At 48.2% G+C, this 24,642-nt stretch overlaps 2 protein-coding genes across 7 annotated transcripts in view; both read right to left on the bottom strand.

The window, feature by feature from the left end:
• Window positions 1–170: 170 nt before the first annotated feature.
• Window positions 171–15,026, bottom strand: manba (mannosidase, beta A, lysosomal). The gene is made up of 17 exons (XM_030357404.1): window positions 14,692–15,026; window positions 13,741–13,835; window positions 13,512–13,617; window positions 12,701–12,871; window positions 12,369–12,492; window positions 11,814–11,986; window positions 11,331–11,441; window positions 10,306–10,457; window positions 9,570–9,687; window positions 9,188–9,274; window positions 8,730–8,897; window positions 7,811–8,029; window positions 7,192–7,356; window positions 6,147–6,291; window positions 5,425–5,567; window positions 4,501–4,761; window positions 171–828 (listed from the first exon to the last, which is right to left on the bottom strand). Exons 1-17 carry the CDS (start codon window positions 14,974–14,976, stop codon window positions 601–603), a joined length of 2,751 nt encoding a protein of 916 aa, XP_030213264.1. The 5' UTR covers window positions 14,977–15,026; the 3' UTR covers window positions 171–600.
• Window positions 15,027–18,752: 3,726 nt separating this feature from the next.
• Window positions 18,753–24,642, bottom strand: part of LOC115543410 (ubiquitin-conjugating enzyme E2 D3) — a 9,008-nt gene continuing 3,118 nt past the window's right edge. Inside the window, exons 1-7 of one of the 6 annotated variants that reach the window (XM_030355753.1) lie at window positions 23,573–23,676; window positions 22,970–23,001; window positions 22,720–22,797; window positions 22,083–22,188; window positions 21,457–21,550; window positions 20,828–20,877; window positions 18,753–19,926 (exon numbers count right to left, since the gene is read on the bottom strand). In XM_030355753.1, coding sequence (XP_030211613.1) covers window positions 20,829–20,877; window positions 21,457–21,550; window positions 22,083–22,188; window positions 22,720–22,797; window positions 22,970–23,001; window position 23,573 — 360 coding nt within the window. In that variant the 5' untranslated portion in view covers window positions 23,574–23,676 and the 3' untranslated portion in view covers window positions 18,753–19,926; window position 20,828. Of the gene's footprint in view, window positions 19,927–20,827; window positions 20,878–21,456; window positions 21,551–22,082; window positions 22,189–22,719; window positions 22,798–22,969; window positions 23,002–23,572; window positions 23,677–24,642 lie in introns of those variants that run through there. The other 5 variants (XM_030355750.1, XM_030355754.1, XM_030355749.1 and 2 more) reach the window with 5 other exon arrangements.

Here is a 24,642-nt window from a genome sequence, read left to right as displayed (position 1 = left end):
AGGTTTGATTGCACCGCTGTGCTGAAGCGCGTCCCCTGCAGACACTTCTTGAACAGCTGGAACATGAGAAAAAAAAATAGAAAGTAGAGACAAAAAGTGTCCCGTGTATCCCGGGCGTTTGGCGCCCCCGTGCGGTGGAACAGGAATAATGCAGTCGGACAAACTGCGGCTAGTATTTTAAATGATCCTTGCTTTTTATTCATCAAAACATCAAATCAATAGATTACAAAAGTGAATCGAAACTAAAAAATATACAATAAAACGAAAATAATTCAGTGCAAAGTTTGGGTCTGCCCTCTCCTCCGCCGAACCAACAGATGAATAATAATTATAAAATCTGCTGAATCTTGTCCAGGCTGAATCCAGTGCATGGTTCTTTGGCTGTTGTGGTCGGAAACATGGAGCGCTCTACACACCATCAATCCCTCAAAGTCTGAAAGAAAACCGGACAACATCTGGACTGACAGGTGCGAATGAAGAGGCCCCAGACGACCTACCCCCCACACACTCTCAGCCCCCATGGAGGTCTTCTGGGGCCCCCCTGTCGGGCCCCAGAGCCTCGGCATCAGGCTCTGGGGCCTGATGCCGCCCCCCTTGACATCAGTAGACGTCCCTCAGCGAGGTGACTGTGAGGGCCCGGCCCAGTTCCTCCGCGCTGGTGGGGCCCCAGGGGACGAAGCCCACCTCCTGGCTCCTGGAGGCCATGAGGAAGCCGTTGGAGCCGAAGCGCCCGGGGACGTCCCCCGCGTCCAGCCAGACGAAGGGGGCCACGGAGGTGGAGCGCAGGGTGACGGTGTAGCCTCGCTCCCCGTCCCCACGCACCTCCGTCTGGGGAGGAAACAGCAGAAACGTGGGCCCTTGGTTCTGGTAAATGTTAACGGACTGCATTATATACTAGTGCTTTTATCCAAAGCGCTTTACTATATTATATTGCATAACCTTCACCCTTCAACCTTCAAACACACATCGACGGCTGTGTCAGCCACGCAAGGCGACAGCTATCTTGTCGGGAGCAATTGGGGTTAGGTGCCTTGCTCAGGGACACCTCGACACTGGAAGGAGCCGGGGATCGAACTAGCAACCTTGCGGTTACCAGCCAAGCCGCTCTACCTCCTGAGCTACTGCTGCCCGGTTCGGTGCCGCCCTTGGTTCAGTTCTCCAACGTTCATGTGATTGGGCCCTTGGTTCTGTGAACATCCTTACTGTAGCGACGGAGATATGTTTATATATTTCTGCTGACAAATGTAGCTTATTGTAAGTCGCTTTGGATAAAAGCGTCTGCTAAATGCCCTCAATGAGAATGTAAAGGATTTATTATCGGTCATTAACGGACATTTGTTATCGGACATTCTGTTGTAAAAAAAATAGAGACGTTTAATATAAACGAGAACGTCCTAAAGGGTCAGATAAAAACCAAACAACGAGGAAACAACAAACTGTAAACCATATCTTATCTCAGAGAGGAAGCTAAGACAAGCCTTCATCGACTCTTCGCTGACCCCACTATAACACAGAGTAGTTCCGATTATAAAGTTCCATAATTACATTATAACACTTTTATTAAACCACACATCCTCTCAAATTAGCAGGTGGCCATTTTGTTCTGTGTTGTTCTGTTTGGGGGGGTGTGTGTGTTGGGAGGGGGGGTGGGGGAGGAGTGTGTGTGTGTGTGTGTGTGTGTGTGTGTGTGTGTGTGTGTGTGTGTGTGTGTGTGTGTGTGTGTGTGTTCAGGGGGGGGAGGGGGGGGGGGGGGGGGGGGCAGAGGAGTGTGTGCGTGACATAAAGCACACACACCAAGACTAGCTGAAATAGCTCAAAGCTCAGACTAGCTTGGAGTTTATGACGCCTCCTTTATCAAGGGCCCCTTCCGGAACACACTCTTTATCACCCTCAAATTGTTGCCCTTTGCATTTCATTTCGGAAGTTTTAAAACCTATATTAGAGCAACAGGTTCATGCAGTTATGAAGTACAGTTTACAATTACGTCAACATCTAGTGACCTGTGACTGCTTAATCTCATCTACCACCTGTATGATTCCTCCTGAGGCCGGGGTTGCATTGAGATTTATTACTTATACTATTATCATTATTTGGGGCAATTTCTAGAGGCAAAGGCAAAGACCTAATTATGCTTAACCAAGACCAAATACTCCTGATTGCAGAGTGTCTGGGTGACCCATCTTTAGGTTAGGGGCCTCTGTGTCGCTATCTTACTGTGATGTACCCAGTATCTTATGGTGATGTTAGGGGCCCATAAACCCAGTATATTAGTGATATTAGGGGCCCTTAAACCCAGTATCTTAGTAATGTTAGGGGCCCTTAAACCCAGTATCTTATGGTGATGTTAGGGGCCCATAAACCCAGTATATTAGTGATATTATGGGCCCTTAAACCCAGTATCTTAGTAATGTTAGGGGCCATTAAACCCAGTATCTTATGGTGATGTTAGGGGCCCATAAACCCCGTATATTAGTGATATTAGGGGCCCTTAAACCCAGTATCTTAGTGATGTTAGGGGCCCTTAAACCCAGTATCTTAGTGATATTAGGGGCCCTTAAACCCAGTATCTTAGTGATGTTAGGGGCCATTAAACCCAGTATCTTATGGTAATGTTAGGGGCCCTTTAACCCAGTATCTTAGTGATATTAGGGGCCCTTAAACCCAGTATCTTATGGTGATGTAGGGGCCCTTAAACCCAGTATCTTAGTGATATTAGGGGCCCTTAAACCCAGTATCTTAGTGATGTTAGGGGCCATTAAACCCAGTATCTTATGGTAATGTTAGGGGCCCTTTAACCCAGTATCTTAGTGATGTTAGGGGCCCTTAAACCCAGTATCTTATGGTGATGTAGGGGCCCTTAAACCCAGTATCTTAGTGATGTTAGGGGCCATTAAACCCAGTATCTTATGGTGATGTTAGGGGCCCTTAAACCCAGTATATTAGTGATATTAGGGGCCCTTAAACCCAGTATCTTAGTGATGTTAGGGGCCATTAAACCCAGTATCTTATGGTGATGTTAGGGGCCCTTAAACCCAGTATCTTAGTGATGTTAGGGGCCCTTAAACCCAGTATCTTACATTGATGTTAGGGGCCCTTAAACCCAGTATCTTATGGTGATGTTAGGGGCCCTTAAACCCAGTATCTTAGTGATGTTAGGGGCCATTAAACCCAGTATCTTAGTGATGTTAGGGGCCCTTAACCCAGTATATTAGTGATATTAGGGGCCCTTAAACCCAGTATCTTAGTGATGTTAGGGGCCCTTAAACCCAGTATCTTAGTGATATTAGGGGCCCTTAAACCCAGTATCTTAGTGATGTTAGGGGCCCTTAAACCCAGTATCTTAGTGATGTTAGGGGCCATTAAACCCAGTATCCTATGGTGATGTTAGGGGCCCTTAAACCCAGTATCTTATGGTGATGTTAGGAGCCCTTAAACCCAGTATCTTAGTGATGTTAGGGGCCATTAAACCCAGTATCTTAGTGATGTTAGGGGCCCTTAAACCCAGTATCTTACATTGATGTTAGGGGCCCTTAAACCCAGTATCTTATGGTGATGTTAGGGGCCCTTTAACCCAGTATCTTAGTGATGTTAGGGGCCCTTAAACCCAGTATCTTATGGTGATGTTAGGGGCCCTTAAACCCAGTATCTTAGTGATGTTAGTGGCCCTTAAACCCAGTATCTTAGTTATATTAGGGGCCCTTAAACCCAGTATCTTAGTGATATTAGGGGCCCTTAAACCCAGTATCTTAGTGATGTTAGGGGCCCTTGAACCCAGTATCTTACATTGATGTTAGGGGCCCTTAAACCCAGTATCTTATGGTGATGTTAGGGGCCATTAAACCCAGTATCTTACATTGATGTTAGGGGCCCTTAAACCCAGTATCTTAGTGATGTTAGGGGCCATTAAACCCAGTATCTTATGGTGATGTTAGGGGCCCTTAAACCCAGAATATTAGTGATATTAGGGGCCCTTAAACCCAGTATCTTAGTGATGTTAGGGGCCCTTAAACCCAGTATCTTAGTGATATTAGGGGCCCTTAAACCCAGTATCTTATGGTGATGTTAGGTGCCCTTAAACCCAGTATCTTACAGTGATGTTAGGGGCCCTTAAACCCAGTATCTGACAGTGATGTTAGGGGCCCTTAAACCCAGTATCTTAGTGATGTTAGGGGCCATTAAACCCAGTATCTTATGGTGATGTTAGGGGCCCTTAAACCCAGTATATTAGTGATATTAGGGGCCCTTAAACCCAGTATCTTAGTGATGTTAGGGGCCCTTAAACCCAGTATCTTAGTGATATTAGGGGCCCTTAAACCCAGTATCTTAGTGATGTTAGGGGCCCTTAAACCCAGTATCTTATGGTGATGTTAGGGGCCCTTAAACCCAGTATCTTACAGTGATGTTAGGGGCCCTTAAACCCAGTATCTGACAGTGATGTTAGGGGCCCTTAAACCCAGTATCTTACATTGATGTTAGGGGCCCTTAAACCCAGTATCTTACAGTGATGTGAGGGGCCTCTATGCCCTCTGCGTCTCGCGGCGAGCAGAGGAAGTGGTGGTTTCCGGGGCCCCACCGGGCCCCATGGTTGTCCTCCAGGTGGAAGGCCAGCAAGCAAGAGCGGCGGGTGCAGTTTCCACAGCCCTTGAGCAAGGCGTCGACGGGCTGCCGGAAGATGGGCGTGGCACTGTTCCCGCGCACGAGGGTCGCGGGCGAGCTCAGCTTGCACACGGGGTCCGGCCGGGACCAGGACAACACCGAGACCTGGACCCCGGACCCCAGAACCCCAGACCCCTAAATGTTAGGGTTGAGGGTTCAAATCCCCCTGATACACTAGGTCTGTTAGGATTAATATTACTACTTTTATATATATTTTTTAGAGCTGTCAGTTAAACGCGTTATTAACGGCGTTAACGCAAACCAAATTTAACGGCGTTAAAAATTTAATTGCGCGATTAACGCAATTACTTTATAAAAAATAAAAAAAAAAATAAAAAAAATCAAGGGATATTTAGAATAGAAAAAGAATTTGCGATTAATCGCGATTAATTAGAGTTAACTATGACATTGATGCGATTAATCACGATTAAATATTTTAATCGCTTGACAGCTCTAATATTTTTATAATATTACTATTATTATCATACAAATAGTGCCTTTCTGTTTTCAATCATGATTTACCTTTAGCAGAGGATGGAAAAAATATATTAAAGAGAAAGTTAAAATGACTAAAGTTGTCAGGTTATTTTAGGTATACAGCATAAAAACACTCTTAAATGTAACTTATATTACATCTCTAGTAGTCGTTCTCACTGTCTGTTCATACTAGTGCTTGCTACTATTCCATGTTTATACACTCGTCCTTGCAGGAAACGAGATCACCAACAACAGCTCTCCACCAACGGTTTGGTTATTAACGGGCCACACCTGGGCTGTGAGATTGAGGTCGACGCTCAGGTCAGACACGGCGTAGATCACCATGGAAACGCCGTCCTCGAACCCCACTGGCAGAACCGGAGCGAAGAACCGCTGGGCAAAGTAGTGCAGCATCTTCCACTTGCCCCCGAACTCTGAGGGAGAAACAAACATTGGATTTAGCATTAGCTAAAGTCAATGCTAAATCCCATGCTAGATCCAATGCTAAATCCAATTCTAGATCCAATGCTTAAGCCAATGCTAGATCCAATTCTAGATCCAATGCTTAAGCCAATTCTAGATCCAATGCTAGATCCAATGCTTAAGCTAATGCTAGATCCAATGCTAGATCCAATGCTAGATCCAATGCTTAAGCCAATTCTAGATCCAATGCTAGATCCAATGCTTAAGCTAATGCTAGATCCAATGCTTAAGCCAATGCTAGATCCAATTCTAGATCCAATGCTTAAGCCAATTTTAGATCCAATGCTAGATCCAATGCTTAAGCTAATGCTAGATCCAATGCTAGATCCAATGCTAGATCCAATGCTTAAGCTAATGCTAGATCCAATGCTTAAGCTAATGCTAGATCCAATTCTAGATCCAATGCTTAAGCCAATGCTAAATCTAAAGCTTCACAATGCGCAGTGGTGAAGCTTTATCAACTCAAATTGGACTTGAGAATCTTTATACCCGACGGAGAGGAGACCATTCCGGAAGGGAGGGAGACGTACCGATGGAGGACCAAGAGGGGGCCTGCCAGATGTCGTTGAGCTGCCAGTAGAGGGCGCCCATGGTGTGACCTTTGCCCCCGACGACCTCGCTCCGACTCCGCCTGTAGAACTCCGTCTGGGCCTTGACGCACTGGGCCTGCATCACCTGGAGGAGCGGTCCTCAGACTGGTGAGCTTAGCACCAACACCACCACCCCCTCTACCACCACCACCACAAGCTAGGGCTCCATGTTAGCCCAGCGACCCACGTCTAGCGCTAGTAAGCTAGCAGTGTCACCACCAAACGTTTTAAACGATGTGGCGCACGTTACCATTGCAATGGCATATTTAAAGTAATATCTAAAAAAGTCGACCCAATGAACTTTAGCATACTTGGAAATCCTTTTTGGTGGTTTTAATAATATAGAACGTGTTTTTTCTGTATTATGTGGAAAATAATAGGATACAAATGCTTGATGGAAAGCTGGACAAAAGGGATTTCTGATTGCATTGAAAATGGCCGCGTTATGGTACAATATGTCAATCATCACAAGTCTCCTTCAGAGGGTGTGAGGAACTGGAAAGTTGACGTGCACGTAGAGGACACCTCCCTCAACAATCTCTGGCGTCACCGACTCACCGTGTCAATTACAAAGGTGCTCAGGTAAGCGCTAGGCACAATTTCTCCCACAGGGGGGCACAAAATCACACATAAGTGACATCTACTCTTAAAACAGTCCTGTCTGTCTGTGTGTCTGTATGCTTGTGTAAGTGTGCATGTGTATGTGTGTTTGTGTGTCTGTCTGTGCGGTTGTGCAAGTGTGTGCGTGTGTATCTGTGCGCTTGTGTTAGTGTGTGGGTGTGTGCGTGTGACTGTGCCCTTGTGTAAGTCTGTGTGTGTGTGTGTGTGTGTGTGTGTGTGTGTGTGTGTGTGTGTGTGTGTGTGTGTGTGTGTGTGTGTGTGTGTGTGTGTGTGTGTGTGTGTGTGTGTGTGTGTGTGTGTGTGTGTGTGTGTGTGTGCGACCCCGTACAACAGAACCAAAGCCCTGGCTCGGGGGGCGGCGTACCTGCGTGATGTACAGCGTGTGTTTGTATCTCCTGAGGGGGTCGGTGGCGTTGGGCAGGTGGTAGTGGAGGCCCGCCTGCTCCAGCATCTGCCGGTTCCCCTCGGCGTGGTGCTGGCGATGGGAGGAGAACGGGCCGTCCCAGCTCCAGTCCTCTGGGACCGAGACCTTCGGCCGCACCACCAACCGGACCGGGACGCGTTGAAACACAAAGGAGGCCGACCGTTTGATCTTCATGCACTGCTCCATGGAGGTCTTATGTTATTATCATTTCTAGAATCAAATCCCACTCTTTACAGGGCAGTTGTTGTGCCAAACAGTAATAAAAAGCCCTAAAAAGTGGAAAAACAATACAGAAATTGGACAAGAAAAGCCTATGTCCATCTAGAGGATGGAGAAGGTACACCTCCTAGCTCCTAGTTTAGTCTCCTTACCTTCAGCAGGGTGGAGAAGGTACACCTCCTAGCTCCTAGTTTAGTCACCTTACCTTCAGCAGGGTGGAGAAGGTACACCTCCTAGCTCCTAGCCTCCTAGCTCCTAGCCTCCTCACCTGCTGCAGGGTGGAGATGGACCACCTCCTAGCTCCTAGCCTCCTAGCCTCCTAGCCTCCTAGCCTCCTCACCTTCTGCAGGGTGGAGAAGGAGGGCCAGGACTGGAAGCCGTACTCGGAGGCGAAGCGCGTGCGGGGGAAGGCGCTCCAGTCCCAGCAGTCCCGGCTGTAGCTGTAGTAGTGGGTGTCCCCGTAGCGGGGGTCGTAGGGGTCGTCGGCCACCCAGCCCTGGCGCTCCGAGGCCAGCCCGTTGGTGGGGCTGGACGCCAGGAAGGGCCGGCTCTGGTCCTCCTAGCACACCGAGGGGAAGGGGGTGGGGACGCCATCTGGGCTCTGACACGCGCGAGCCTCGAGGCGTCCAAGCTAGCTTATGAACCTTTATATTTGGAGGTGTATTAAGGTGACTCTGGAGTACATTCTTTATTTTATTATGTGTTTTATAATTTTTAAGCGAACCTTTGAAACTACTAATTTGCCGAACATCCGCAAACTTAAAATCTAAACCATCCACAAACTAAAACATCCCCACCCATCTGTAAACTATAAAAACCCAAACCATCCACATACTACAAATCCCCAATCGGCCACAAACTACAACACCTAGCTATCTACAAACTAAAAAACCCAACCATCCACAAACTACAAATCCTAACCATCCACAAACTATAACACCCCCAACCATCCACAAACTACAAAACCCAAACTATCCTCAAACGACTAAAGCCAAACCTTCCACAAACTACCAAACCCTAATTGTCCACAAACTACAACTCCCTGCTACCTCCAAACCCTAACCATCCACAGACACTCTGAAGAACCAAAAACGACAAAACCCCAACCATCAGCAAACTACAAACCCTAGCTATCCACAAACTACAAACCCCAAACCATCCTGAAATGTCAACAGCCTAACCACCTGTAAACTACAAAAACCCCATCGTCCACCAATTACAACTCCCAGCTATCCCCAAGCCAGAGGGCGTGTCCTCACCTCCAGGACGAGGGCCCTGATGTTGTCCACGTACAGCTTCACGTAGTCCTTCACGTACAGGGGCCTCTCGGGCCCCGGGATCCCGAACCAGTTGGTTGCCAGGGCGACCTCGTTCTCGTTGTTCCCACTCCACAGCACCACTGAGGGGTGGGACTTCAGACGCCTCACCTGGGGAGGACACACACACACACACACACACACACACAATGAGATGATGAGTTAAGGGTAAGGAGATGAGATGATGAGTTAAGGGTAAGGAGATGAGATGATGAGTTAAGAGTAAGGAGATGAGATGATGAGTTAAGGGTACCGAGATGAGATGACGATGAGATGATGAGTTAAGGGTAAGGAGATGAGATGATGAGTTAAGGTTAAAGGGATGAGATGAAGAGTTAAGGGTAAGGAGATGAGATGATGAGTTAAGGGTAACGAGTTAAGGGTAAGGGGCAGCTGGTGACCTGTTGGCGGACCTCCTCGCGGACGCTGTCCATGAAGTCCTCCTCCGTGGGGTAGAGGGCGCAGGCGAACATGAAGTCCTGCCAGACCTGAGAACAGCGGGACAGGATGTTACCATGGCAACAGACGTACCGGACCAATACAATAGATCAGACCGTCTTGGCTCAGCCCAGCACTGGAGACAATAACAGGTGGAACATGTGTTTAAGGTACGCTTAAGGGGAGAGTTTCACACACACACACACACACACACACACACACACACACACACACACACACACACACACACACACACACACACACACACACACACACACACACACACACACACACACACACACACACAGTGACAGTAGTGGCGACAGCTCACAGCTGGCGGGTTACCATGACACCCAGCTCATCACAGAGGCTGTAGAACAGGTCCTGCTGGTACACGCCTCCTCCCCACACCCTCAGAGCGTTCATGTTGGCCGCCACCGCCGACTCCAGCAGCGACCGGACGCTGCAGAACACACAGAGGAGTGGCGTCAGCGTGACTCAGCTCTAACACACACACACACTTTCACGCCGCTCGTGAATGCATGCTCCTGCCGTCAAATGACGAGCCATTTCATAAGAGGCCTGCGTCAAACCCGGTAAAAGTATATGAGTCAGAAGTACTTGGGAAATTTGACTGTTTTTTGACCGCCTGAGGAATGCCATTTGTGATCTCTGCCTGAGGAATGTCCTTTGTGATTTTTGTCTCTCTTTAGGATAACCCTAGTGATTACCCTGGGGGCAAACTAGTGAACATTCCTGTAAACTTGTTTACATTTTGTGTTTGAATATGGTGGCTAAAGTATGGACAGATTGGAACAATTACTGGATGACGTGAGAATATTTTTTTACTCTCTCTCAACACACAGCAGTTCTAGAACTCTCACCCAATATAAATTCTAGAACCCTTTCTGAACCGACAGTTCTAGAACTCCCGTCTAATAGGAAGTCCAGAACCTTTTCCCATCCAACACTTCTAGAACTCTCTTGCCCAATCGGTAGACTAGAACCTTTCCCATCCAACGAGAGACCTAGAACTCTCGCCCATCCAAAAACAAAGTCTAGACTTCCAGGTTGTTCTCACCCAGCGGGAGAGACCAGGTCCTGGAAGGAGTGTGTTGGGATCCAGTTCGACCCCTTCATGAAAACCGCCTTCCCATTGACCCGGAAGTAGAAGCTGAGGCCGGGGGAACCCGGGACCGGCTCCTGGACCAGCTCCACTGTGCGGAAATACACCTGCAGACGAACAAAGAAAGGAAAGGCTCTGTTTTTTTTTATTTGATTGTGACCCCAATAAAATAGCAAACCATAATCATTTAAATTTAGGGCATTTAGCGGACGCTTTATCCAAAGCGACTTACAATAAGTACATTTGTCAGAAGAAAGGGAAACAATATATCGCGGTCGGTACAGTTAGGATGTTCATAGAACCAAGCACTAACAATTGTTAGGTTAACCCATTCCCCTTACACAATAAAGATGGCTAGGATAAGATGCTACAAGTACTGTTTTTAAGTACCAGGACGTACATCATACAATAAGAGTCATGCAGAGTCTAGGTGAACTCTGAACAAGTGAGTCTTGAGTCTTTTCACTGTATATTCTACAGCACATACGACATAACTCCAGGGTGGAGGGAAAGTGGGGCCCGATACAGAAAGTAGTAGTAAGAACCATAAATATAAGTACTATAGATAGAAGCTGAAACGCCAGAGGAGCTTCGCTATTCTGCCGAGGAACACGAACGCGGACCTGAGACTATATGCTGCCGCGGGTCACGTTCCTCCCATGGACATTAAAGGCGACATATTATACAACCAGGTGCGAGTGTGATCAGCCGTTGCAAGCCGTTTTGAAAATGTGCAGCTTCTCACATCCCAGGTGGGCGCGTCCACCTAGATGTGTGCTGGATAGATCGGCCTACCAGCCTACCCTGTGGACCGAAGCAAACGTTGCTCATCTATCCGTCACACATCTAGGCGGACACGCCCACCTTTGACGTCGGACGCTGCACATTTTCAAAACGGATTGTAACTGCTAATCGCACTCGAACCTAGTGGTTTAATATGGGACCTTTAACATGTAAATACAGACGAGGCGGCGGAGAACCTTGGTGTCTGCGGTGAAGGTCAGCCCCGGCCCCAGGACCCCCTGCAGGGTGAGGGGGTAGGAGGGCTGGTCCCCGTGGCCGCTGGGCCACCACAGCTCTACCGGTCCGCTCTGCGGGGTCGGTGGTTTGAACTCAAAGTTAGTGTCACATGCAGCCGCAGAACGTAAAGCGAGCGGCAAACTTCAAAATAAGGGTGTTTCTCTCTGGCCGACTGAGACTGAGTAAGAAACTGGTTTAGACTCCATGCTGAACATTCCTTTGGCGAAGAGCCAACAACAAAACAGACACAACACAACAGACCCACAACACAAAATACCCACAACACAGCAGACCCAGGACCCACCAGATCCAGCACAACAGACCCACAACACAACAGACCCACAACATAACAGACCCCAGCACAACAGACCCACAACACAACAGACCCACAACACACCAGTGTTTATGTGCAGTGTGTTTCCGCGGTGCTCGGACTGGCGTACCGTGTTGACGTGCAGTGTGTACGTGTTCCTGGTCCTCCCAGGGAGCAACTGCACAGGGAAGGTCTGCTGTGTGTCCAGCCCAGGGAGGGAGAGGGTGAGCTGGCCGCGGGTCACCTCCGCCACCACCTCCACCTGGAGCTCCACCTGCAGGCTCCACCCAGAGCTGGTCTGGTCTGGACCCATGGAGGGGCACAGATAGATAGAGAGACACATTATCATCAATATTAACATGATGATTAACATTGGGAATATGATGCACATCTCCTTTAGAACTTGTAGTAGGTAAAGCGGGTTGGTTGGTAACAGGGAAGGCTGCTGGTTCTATCCCCAGAGTGTCGAGGTGTCCCTGAGCAGGACACCTCACCATAGCTGCTCTCGCGAGCCGGCTGTCGCCCTTTCCTGGTTGACTCCGCCGTCGGTATGTGAATGTGCGCGTGAATGGGTGAATGTCAGGCGATGTTGTAAAGCACTTTGAGCGCTATATCGATGTATGTGGAGAACAATGCTATGCTACAAACTGTAGAGGGCAATGCTATGCTACATTATGCTACGTACTGTAGACGGGGACGGTGGCGAGGTGGAACACACGGAGGACGTCGTAGGCCTCCAGGCGGACCCCCTTCCAGAGCCCTGCGGTGGGGAAGGAGGGGCCCCAGTCCCAACTGAAGGAGCTCTGCTCCTGGATCGAGATTAGCACGTGTTGATTGGATTAGATCCGATTTCATCGGACCAGATTCGCCTGGATTAAATTATATTAGATGAATAACCTTAAAATGCGTTATGGGAGTTCAGATTGAATCCTTCAGCATCCTGCTGGTAAGACCCGGGTAACAGACACACACAAGTAACCATAGCAACCTCCTCCTCCTCCTCCTCCTCCTGCCCACCTTCCTGATGTAGTTGACGTGGCACTGCCCCTGCTGGACCTCCGGGGGGCAGTCAGGAGGCACCCTGTAGGAGTGCGCCTCGCTGCGCTGCGCGGCGTAGCGCACCGGCGACGCTAGGCTAACCGTCAGCACGTTGTCCCCCTCCGTCAACAGGGCCCCCACGCTGAAGTCCTGAGCAACAGACACAGAGTCTCGGTTTTACAGCCGTTATCTGCTTGTTTAAAGGTGCAGTGTGTAAGCTTTAGCGGCCTCTTGTGGTGAGTTTGTAGAATGTTTTTATGATTTTCATGGGAATATATATACACTAATTGAAACATACTTTGATTGATATTACTTCCATATTCTATTCTATCTCTGCCCAGTCTGTTTCCCAGAATGCCACAACATTGTACACACCACACCTTTAAGCCTTATACGGAAGACAGAAAATACACCTGGTTCATCCGAGTCATCCTGGTTTTACAGATTGATTTGTTTAAGTTCTAACAGGAGAACACAAACAAACAAAACACACCTATAATGTGTTAGATGTGAGGAAAACTGTTGCACTGGAGGACGATGTGATGACAATTAGTTGACTATGTTGATAATCTAAAAAAATGACCATGTCGGTTGTGTTTATGACTTAAATAGTAGCTAAACCCTAAAAACTAAACTTTAGAAACAGCCCCCACTCGAATGATGATGGTCAGAGCAACTGTCAAGATTGACCATCTGAAACACCCACAACATTAACCTGTGATGTGTTAATCTGCCTCTAGTGTTGACTGTGAACTGCTTCGTGTGGATCGTGTGAATTCACCCAACGTACGTATTGCAGGAACATGTTGTCTGTCCTGCCGACAGCGGCTCCGTTTAGAGACACTGTAGATATGGTGTCGATGCCCTCAAAGACCAGCATCACTCTCTGCTTGGCTCTGTTCGTCATTAAAGAAACGATAATAAAAAGCGCAGCCATCAACAAAAAAAGGCAGGCAGAATACCAAATTTATCAATGTTTTCAATAACTTCAAATAAGAAGGGTAAGCAGTGCTTCTGACCTCATGTCGGAAGGCACAGTGAACGTGGTCGTGTACGTCCAGTTGTCCAACGCGATCCAGCCGTAGGCCACATCGTTGAACCGGTAGTAAGGGTCCTGGGTCAAAAGGGACACATGAAGGATTACACGTGGTGGGCGTAACCATGGTGACGATGGTGCGCCCGCTGCAGGCCGCCACTCCGATAGGGTGGAAGAGGGAGGGAGACTGAGGACAGGGCAACAGGACTAAAGGATGATTTGTGACACGATTGTAAAGTTCAGTTGCTCATACACACAATAGTGTGATTGATATTGCTCAGAGCCAATGAAAATAGAGGGCGGCACCTGGGGCCCAATGAGGGCCTGCCAGCCCATAGTTTAACCCCGCCCCTGAATATACATATGAATGAATACATGTACTCGTCCCCATGCACAGTATTACCATGCAGAAGTTAATAATAATCAAACACCTGACTTGTAGAATGCTTTTCATTAGGTCTTCCAACGCTGAGACAGAACAGATTTTCCCCTAAATTTTATCCAAAATTGTACAGTAAAATCTAACGAATTGTGGCCGGGCCGGGGCCAGAACCAGGGGGAACCTGAGCAGCAATCCTCTGAAAACATATTCAGGATTTTATTTCAATGTAATTTCTAATATGATGAAGTTATAAATGTTTTCGGTCATTTGCGCTGACTTTCACTGTACATTTCTCAGTTTCTCAATTTCCACAAACGGGTATAGAGGGAGAACTTTACTTGAACAATGCTAGAGATTACTTCGGGGAAAACAATCGCTAGGATTCATCTGACAGCTTATTGGTTAAAATAAATTGTTCGCAATAAGTTTGCAAAAAAACTGGTTTCAGCAGTACGGAGTGCACAGCCCTTACGCACTAAGAAGAACCGTCTACAATCCCTTATAGCTGTAGACAGTTATGCGTGTGCAACCCAATGCCTTGGACGCTCCCACCTGTATGTACCCCTGCTTCAGGAGGGCCGTATGCACGCAGCCCGGGACCTCTGCAGGCAACGACAGGGTTCCGTTGGAGTTCTCCAGAGTCCATTTACCGTTCAGACTGATGTTCTGCTGACCTGAGGTAACAACTTGCACGGACGAAACGAGGAGGCTCTTCCCCAGGAGCAGAGATAAACACAACAGCCCGCTGCACGTCGGAGGCATGGTCATGTTTACATCGCGGAGTAGCGGAGAAGTTTCCTCTCTGACGCGTACTTCCGAGACTTTCTTCCGTGTCATGTGACCGCGGTCAGCTGATCACGTGTGTTCAGGGAGGCGGGGACGACAGAAGCCGTATGGCGATATTATGGTTAATAATAATAATAATAATAATAATAATACATTTAATTTAGAGGCGCCTTTCAAGACACCCAAGGTCACCTTACAGAGCATATAGTCATCATACATTTAAAAAAAAACAAAAAAAAAAACAAGACATTGTGTAAAAATAAATAAAAATAAGCAATAAGAAATAAATAAAACAAAAAAAAGACAAAACAAAACAAAAAAACAATCAAAACAGTGATCAGTTAGACGTTGTGTGCGAGTTTGAACAGGTGAGTTTTGAGTTGTGACTTGAAGGTTGTAATGGTGTCTGATTGTTTTATGTGTGGGGGGTGGGAGTTCCAGAGCCTGGGTGCTGAACAGCTGAATGACCGGGCACCCATTGTAGTGAGTCGTGATGTGGGGATACATAGTAGTCCAGCAGAGGTTGAGCGGAGGGAGCGGGAGGTAGTGTATTCTTGGAGGAGGTCGCAGAGATAACTGGGGGCTAGGTTGTGGAGAGCTTTGTAGGTGAGGAGTAGGGTTTTGTATTGGATACGGTAGTGTACTGGGAGCCAGTGAAGTTGAATGAGGACAGGGGTGATGTGGTCAGATGATTTGGTGCGGGTGATGATCCGGGCGGCTGAGTTCTGTATGATCTGCAGTCTGTTGATGAGTTTGGTGGGGAGTCCGGTGAGGAGGGCGTTGCAGTAGTCTATGCGTGATGTGACAAATGAGTGAACTAGGATTTCAGTGCTGGATTGGGTCAGTGATGGGCGGAGTCTGGCGATGTTGCGGAGGTGGAAGAATGCAGTCCGGGTGATGTTGTGAATATGGGGTGCGAATGAGAGGGTGTTGTCCAGGATGACGCCGAGGCTCTTGACTTTGGAGGAGAAGGGTACTGGGAATCCATCGATAATTATGAGTGGAGCTGGTGTGTGTTGTGATTTAGTGAGGGTGGATTTGGATCCGATGAGCAGGGCCTCGGTCTTGTTTCCATTGAGTTTCAGGAAGTTCCTGCTCATCCAGCTCCGGATCTCTTCCAAGCACGTGATGAGGGAGGTGGGGGGGATGGCAGCGGTGGGTTTGGTGGAGATGTAGACCTGTGTGTCGTCAGCGTAGCAGTGAAAATGGACCCCATGGTGACGGAGGAGTGTGCCCAGCGGGAGGAGGTAAGTGGTGAAGAGGAGTGGACCCAAGACTGACCCCTGGGGGACACCCAGTGAGACACCTGAACACCCAGACTTGTGGTTGCTTAGTTGAACAAATTGTTGACGGCCGGTGAGGTAGGATGTAAACCAGGAGAGTGCAGCACCAGTGATCCCAATACCAGCTAGGCGGTCCAGGAGCAGAGGGTGGGAGATGGTGTCGAATGCTGCGCTGAGATCGAGGAGGATGAGAATGGTGAGTAATCCAGAGTCGGCTGCAAGGAGGAGGTCGTTGGTGATTTTGACTAGGGCTGTTTCAGTGCTGTGTTTTGGACGGAAGCCAGATTGGAACGGTTCGTGGAGATTGTTAATGTCGAGGTGGGACTGTAGTTGTGCGGCAACCACCCTTTCAAGTGTTTTGGAGATGAAAGGGAGATTGGAGATGGGCCGGTAATGGTTAAGGTCAGATGGGTCAGCACCAGGTTTTTTCAGGATGGGAGTGATGGCAGCCAGCTTGAGAGTGAGGGGTACAGTACCAGTAGTGAGGGAGGAGTTAATTATGTTGGTGATCATGGGGGAGATGGACGGAAGACATGCTTTGACAAGGGAGGTGGGAAGAGGATCGAGCTGACAGGTGGTGGTTTTGGCTTTGCGGATGAGTTCTGAAACGGTCTGTTCTGTTACTAGGGTGAAGTCAGAGAGGGAGCTGATGAGAGGTTGGCCAGAGGTGATCATCCAGGGTGGGTCATCAGAGGGGGTGCGAGATGAGGCCAGTTGTTGGTGAACATTTTAGAGCTGAAGAAGTCAAGGAACGCAGTGCATTGGGTGGTAGAAATATCTGGAGGGAGAGATTTAGGAGGCTGAAGTAAGTGGTTGACTGTTGAGAAGAGGACTCTGCTGTTGCCAGTACCAGTGTTGATGAGGTTGGAGTAGTATGAGGTTTTGGCAGTGGTGAGGGCATTCTTGTAGTGATGGAGGTGGTCCGAATACATTTGGCGGTGTACAGTGAGTTGAGTCTTATTGTAGCTCCAGTCGACGACCAGTGGCTTTGAGCTGGCGCAGATGAGGAGTGAACCAGGGAGCAGTGTGGGTGAATGAGACTGAGCGGGTTTTCAGGGGGGCCAGGGTGGTGAGGGAGGAGGAGAGGCAGTTATTGTAGTGAGTCACCAGGTCAGTCAGGGAGGAAGCTGGGGGAGGGTTGGGGTAGGAGCTGATCATGGTGGAGAGGTCTGTGGTGTTGATAAGTTTGATGTTTCTGAAGGAGATGGTCCGTTGTTCCTTGGTTTTGTGTAGTTGGGTATGAATGTCAAAAAGTACAGCTTTGTGGTCGGAGATGGGGAAATCAATGACATCAAGGTTAGTGGGAGTGATATCAGTGCAGCAGATTAAATCCAGAATGTGACCTTTGTTATGGGTTGGGAGGTTGACATGTTGTGTGATGCCAAGACAGTCCAGAAGTGATGTGAAGTCATTAGCAAAAGTACAGGATGGGTTGTCAATGTGGATGTTGAAATCGCCAAGGAGGATAACAGTGGGGGACATTGCACATACAGATGTAAGTAGTGATGAGAATTCATTGAGGAAAACGGCGGAGGGTTTTGGTGGTCTGTAAATGGTGACAATGATAGTGGGTTTGGGGCCGGAGAGTTTTACAGCTAGACATTCAAAGGAGGAGTGAAGGGGGACTGTGACAGTGGTGACTTTGATGTTATCACGATGGAGGAGAGCGAGGCCACCCCCCCTCCCATTAACCCGGGGTTTACTAATAAAAGAAAAACCTGGTGGGACAGCTTCATTTAGATGGGAGAAGTAATTTGGTTGTTGCCAGGTCTCAGTGAGGCAGAGAATGTCTAGGCTCTGGTCAACAATAAAGTCATTTATCAAAAGGGCCTTATTACTGAGGGATCTGGTGTTCAGCAGACAGAGTTTCAGACAGGTGAGTGGAGTGTAGCAGGTTGCTTTGAGCAGAGGGGACAGGACACTGTGATTGACGGGACTGACCGTACGGCCTGTGCGAGGAAGGGGGCGGGGCCCAGTGGACCAGAAGGAGCGGATGTTTTTGTTGCTGGTGTGAGTGTACTGAAAATTCCGTCCAGGGCCTCGGTGGATGTATTTTGGTCGTTTGAGAATCGTTTATGGTTCATCTCGATTGTGTCACTCATCCTAAATATGGCAGGTCAGAACTACAACCGAGAGTGAGTCACTTTTTGAGACGGGCATGACCGTTACGAGATGAGTAATCCGCATTCCAGGATTATGATGGGTCTGAGGACGGATCGGGTTGGTCCAACTGATCCAGTTGTAGTGACTTTGACAGTTGCATGTTGGATGGTACGGAAACCCAACCAGGTCATATGTTCGATACTGTAGTTTATTAGCAACAAATCACCTTTACATGAATTCATCTTTACTCTCCAACTTTACTAAGGATCCTGATTTTTTTTTGTACAGGGGCAGTTCTATACTTATTTGTATATAGGCCCTTGTAGTCTGCAAATAACCATTTAACACAAAATATCGAAACATATCGATCACAGAACATGTGATCAGCCCGTATATGATCGACACATGACGCAGTGGAACCAGAAGACACAAAACACCGGGTGGATTATATGATTTAAGCAACTTTATTGAAGGGGGAACTTAAAAAGGAAGAGCCACGAGTTGATTATCAACCATTAGCCTCGCACCAATACTTCAAGGCTACGTGAAGACAAGTGTTTGAGTAGGCATAAAACTATGAGCTCTCCAGCGACCGCTCTAAAACATGACGGAACCAAAACAGGCGTTCTCTCCTCGAGTCCCCGTCTCCACCGCCTGGCCTTGACAGTCCACGTCGTGACCAACACATCTCCCGTCATATAGCCTACCTTTATTAACATGCATAAGATACAACATTGAAATGCTTTTATATGTTTCTTTTAAACCCTTTAAACATTGATACATAGTGCTCAGATTCTTTTTACACGTTTTAACCTTTGTCGTGGGGTGCTTTCTCTTTCTTCACTTTAAATTTGCTTTGATTATGGGGTCGTCTAGCACTACAGCCAAATTAAGAGTTTACTGAACAGGGGGGGAGGGAGGGGATGTGGGGGCAGGCATTCCCGCCCCGCACACAATAACTGCCGTTTGACGTCCTGATTCAACAGGAGAACTCTAATATTTTGTCAAAGGGGGGGGGGAATTCTTTAGCGGAACACAGCCATAACGAAAAAGCCAGCAAAAGAACAAGGAATCACTTTTTTCAGCATGGGGTGCTAGAGAGAGAGAGCGAGCGCGCGAGAGAGAGCGACGGGTCCAACGGTGGTGAAGCCTTTATGGGGACCCCAGGCGGTCCTCCAGAGTTGGGGGGGGGGGGGGGGGGGGGGGGTTCTGGTATTGGCGTCTTCAATGAATGTGTTCAGAGTAACGAATGACATCATTTTTTGGAGTTGTATAAGAGAGAGGGAGACAGAGAGAGAGAGTGACCGCGGGCAATCCAGGCCCCTTCTTGCTGGTGCATGCTCAAAACCAAGAGTTCCCCAACGGTGGCATCGTACTCCCGGGCTGCGAGCGGACCAGAGACATCACTAACACTGGGGGGGGGTGGGGAGACCATCTTCTTCAGAACGCACAGGGGGGGGGGGGAGGTGGGAGAAGGTGTAATTAACAAAAAGGAAAGACGATAAAAGAAGAAGGGGGGGGGGGGGGATGAGAGGGTTGGATCTGAGGGGGCCAGGTCCTCACCACCCATCACATGGCGTACTTCTGTGTCCATTCTTTAGCTATCCTGCTGTATCTGGAGAGAGAAGGAGGAGACTGTTAGACCTGATGGCTGGCAGAGATCACACACACACACACACACACACACACACACACACACACACACACACACACACACACACACACACACACACACACACACACACACACACACACACACACACACACACACACACACCAAAAGGACAGCGAAAAACAGCCACAAATTTGTCTGTGCTCCATAGCAACGGTTGCCCTCGGCACCCAACCTCATTCAAGTGGCCGCCATTTTGGGACCACTGGATGCCCCATGGCAAGCCTCCTTGTCGTCATGGTGACGAAAATGGCAAAACTTTGTTCTGCGGGCCACTTGCCAACACACTGGTTGAGTTGTTAACAAGGGAATATTGTAAATAGGTTACGCAATTAAAAAGGTTATTATTTCCATCGCAATGTATAATGTTAGTTGATCATGTTCAACATTACTCATTTACTTCATGGAGCTTAAACAACGACAGACAACAGTCAGACAATTGTTAAGACGATATTCAAACATCATCCTTACCAACCCAGTCTGGACGCCAGCTAATTCACCCCCAAAAAAAAACAACGAGATGGGTTGCCAGATTGGGCCATATTCCCGCCCAATCTGGCAACACTTCACATGAGGTGGTCAGCCTCGAGACAATATTGGAGTCTTCCCAGTCCCCCCCAGACACAAACCATTTCCACACCGCAACACATCCCACAACACAACACAACGCAGCCCCAGCACGGGACACTGTAGCCACACACACACACTACAGTGGGCCACCCCCTGCGGTCCACGTGGTTATCGGAGGTTTCCAGTTAGAAGGAGATGCGAGGTTAGTGGTGAACTACCGGTAACCACACAAACCAAACCAGGATCTAAACAAGATGCAGGCACTGGCCCTTACCCTAGAGCAAGGCATACTTCTCTGTCCACTCCCGAGCTAGTTTGTTATACCTGACGGAGCACAACCGGATTAGAACCAACAACCACCTCCTCCACCACCACCGTCTTAGCAGGAGCCCAGGTACTGCTTTCCTTTGGAATGATCTTTTGCTTTGGTTTTATAGGGTGGATGTGTGTGGGTGGTGTCTGTTTTATAGGGTGGATGTCTGAGGGTGCTCCACCTCCTTCTGACCGTGTGTAACGCGGTGGGTGTGCGGGCGCTCCACCTCCTTCTGACTGTGTGTAACGCGGTGGGTGTGTGGGTGCACCACCTCCTTCTGACTGTGTGTAACGCGGTGGGTGTGCGGGCGCTCCACCTCCTTCTGACTGTGTGTAACGCGGTGGGTGTGCGGGCGCTCCACCTCCTTCTGACTGTGTGTAACGCGGTGGGTGTGTGGGCGCTCCACCTCCTTCTGACTGTGTGTAACGCGGTGGGTGTGCGGGCGCTCCACCTACTTCTGACTGTGTGTAACGCGGTGGGTGTGCGGGCGCTCCACCTCCTTCTGACTGTGTGTAACGCGGTGGGTGTGCGGGCGCTCCACCTACTTCTGACTGTGTGTAACGCGGTGGGTGTGCGGGCGCTCCACCTACTTCTGACTGTCTGTTTTGTAGATGCGGGCGATCTCTGGGACCAGGGGGTCGTCTGGGTTGGGGTCACAGAGCAGGGAGCAGATGGAGAGGAGCACTGCGGAGACAACAGGGGGTCAGTCATGAGTGCTCAGGAGACGCCTCCACGTTAAGACCACCCAGCATGGGACTCCTACAGCAGATGTTTCCCAAAAATAGTAAAAGGGATAAGAGGGATGTTCAGGGGTTTCCGATATTTGTTGAACCCGGAAATGATTTGCCGTAGAAGTCCAATGCTGGTTCGTTATAAATTGCATGATGATTGATTACTTTTTCTGACCTTTTTTGAGTCATGCCCCTGACCTATTCTGCACATTACAAATAAAGACCCGAGCCAACACGGAAAATAAGAAAAACTGAAGTAAAACAAAGCGGGCGTAAATTTGCATCCTTGATAATAATCGGCTGGGTGGCCGGGACTCGAGAAACCTGAGGAACCTGTCCTACACGGAAGGCCTGGTGCCAGGGAGAGCCCCGGCCTACCTCCCGGGCCACCAGGTCAGTCCTACAGGTCAACAGGTCAGTCCTACAGGTCAACAGGTCAGTCTAACAGGTCAGCCAGTCAGTCTAACAGGTTAGGGGGGGCGTACCTTTGGAGATGGTGAGGGCGGGGGACCACTGCGACCGCAGGATGTCCAGGCAGATGCTGCCATTGCTGTTGATGTTCGGGTGGTAGATGCGCGTCGTGAACGCAACCTGAAACAGGAAGGGGAGGGAACAGGAAGTGAGGAGGGGTGACGGTAATCAAAGGGAAGCTAGTCTGTGGCCGTATGACACAGGAAGTAAAAATTCACAATAACTTTGGGTGTGTGTTAGAAAGGAAGGGGAGGGAACAGGAAGTGAGGAGACGTGACGGGAATCCAGTATTTGGCCGTATGACACAGGAAGTACAAATTCACAATAACTTTGGGTGCGCGTTAGAAAAAAAAATAGATAAACAGATGCATAGGAACTGAACATGAACGGTCTGCTGTGATCCACCCGGAAATAACCCATCTACCAACAACAATAAATAATACCTCTACTGAACATGGGAACCATCGTCATGACGATCGAGAGAGGAGGAGGAAGAAAGATTCAAAATAACCAGCCGAAAGTGAAGCCAGCTACCTGGCTTCTGAACAGGAACCAGGGAGGACTAAATGCAACCATTTCTCATTTCCTCATCATAAGCAAATCATTTGCTCTGCATGGCTAACGAAGCACAGGGTTAGGTTGTGTCCTCACCTTGGGGGGTTTGAAGGGGTAGTCTGTGGGGAAGTGGATGGTGAGGAAGAACACCCCGCCCTGGTATGGGCTATCGTTCTGAGAACACACACACACACACACACACAGTACGGTTAACAACATGAAGAGGCGCCACATAATAGAGGCAGAGGAGGGTCATCTACACAACCTTAGACACACGTTTAAAACCCTAACATTGTAATCAGATAAGTGGAATAAAAGCACAAATGTTTCGGTTCGATTCTCTTACCGGTCCCATGATGGTGGCTTGCCAGTGGAACACTGAAAAGGAAAATGAAAGAGTTAAGGACCACAAAAGAGAAGTTCACCCTCACCTCTTTGATAACAGCTCTACAACATAATAAAATGCTCCATTTTGGGGTCACCAATTCCAAGAGGGCGGGCCTAACCGTCCAACCAATAAGAAGCCTGATGTGTTCCAACCCTCACCCTGAATGGTCAAATCCAATCTTTTCTACGGCCCTCATATTGTCGTTTTGATGACTTATTGGAATGCTTCCTTCAAGAAGCGAGGTCTTAGCCTCTGGACCATTATTAATGCAGGAGGCTGGACAAAATGTACTAAATAAAATCTGATTTACTTCACCACTTCTCCTGCATTCCTCTAATTTAAAAAGGAGAAGATGGTGGGGTTTGGGGTCAGCAAGGGGTCAAAATTATGAACCTGACCGGCCTTGACATCCACTTAGCTTATTATGAAAGGTATTTGCCATAATAAATACTAGTATCCATACTGAGTGCAGAAGTATGGCCATTACGTACGCCCGCGGGATAAATCTCATCTACACTAGCACTGCGAGGGGGTCTTTCAGGCGGAGAAGAAGACACCTACTGTCGTCTCCCACGGGGCCGGCTGAACACTGGGCTGGGGGGGTCACGACCCAGGTCGCTGAGCTCCTGAAAAATAAAAAACACACACTTGAGGACAGAACATATAGAACACGTTAGAGCTGTTTCGTTCTCTCAAAAAAAAAGAACATACGGTCCAGTACACAGAAGCCTGCTTATTGGGCCAACAATTGATGAGGGAGTGGTTAAGGAACATGGAATCATGACCTTAAATTAAGGTCATGATGGAATTTTGTAATTAATCAACTTCCCGCACACCTTTCTGAGGTGCCTGTCCGACAGGTTAAGAAGAGAATAAAAACAAAACAGACTTGTATAGTCATGCACGTAGTTTGATTCATAGGCTTATGGTTAGCTTAGTCAAGACAAAATGTGTTTGTCGTTTGGCTCTTTATTCTAAACATCAATCCAAAAGATAACCATCTAACAGGGAGCAGAGTTTTGAAACCTACAACACCATGAAAGATGCGATACTTCGGAAATAAATATCAAGACTGAGGATGGTTTTCCATACATGTAGCTCTTGCCAGGATGGCTGTTTGTACCAGAACTTGTTTCAACGGGTGATCATAAGGAATTCACCCGCAACAGCCATATAGCGAACAATTTCATGTTTGGGGGGCTGAACCTGGCCTCCATAGGGTCGGGGCATTTTGAGCGATCTAGTTATTTTACAAAAGGTGTAGACGACGCCCATGCCTTGGCCCCAGTTTAATGTGTAAAATGCAGCTTTATTCAATGTATTTCCAACCCAACTGGTACAAGTTTTTGCACAGGGGGAAACCCTCCCTGCAAGCCGAGGCAAGCTCGCGTCTCTTTCGACTATTCATCTTGCAGTTCAGACGGGATGATCTTATGGATAAAAAAACCAGGAAAGACCAAATGATGACATGGTAGGGTGCCTACGTGATGAAATGGAAGTGTGTCACATAAAACACACACACGCACAGCTTTGATTTCGTAAATGTAGTGACTCACAAGTTTGAGCAATCACAAACTAGAAATTTCATAAAACACACGCTTCTTGTGTTTTGTTTATATTACCACATCAGT

The sequence above is a fragment of the Gadus morhua genome, chromosome 5, assembly GCF_902167405.1.
Source record: "Gadus morhua chromosome 5, gadMor3.0, whole genome shotgun sequence".
Classification (NCBI taxonomy): Eukaryota; Metazoa; Chordata; class Actinopteri; order Gadiformes; family Gadidae; genus Gadus; species Gadus morhua.
This window is presented reverse-complemented; position numbering and strand designations above follow the sequence as displayed.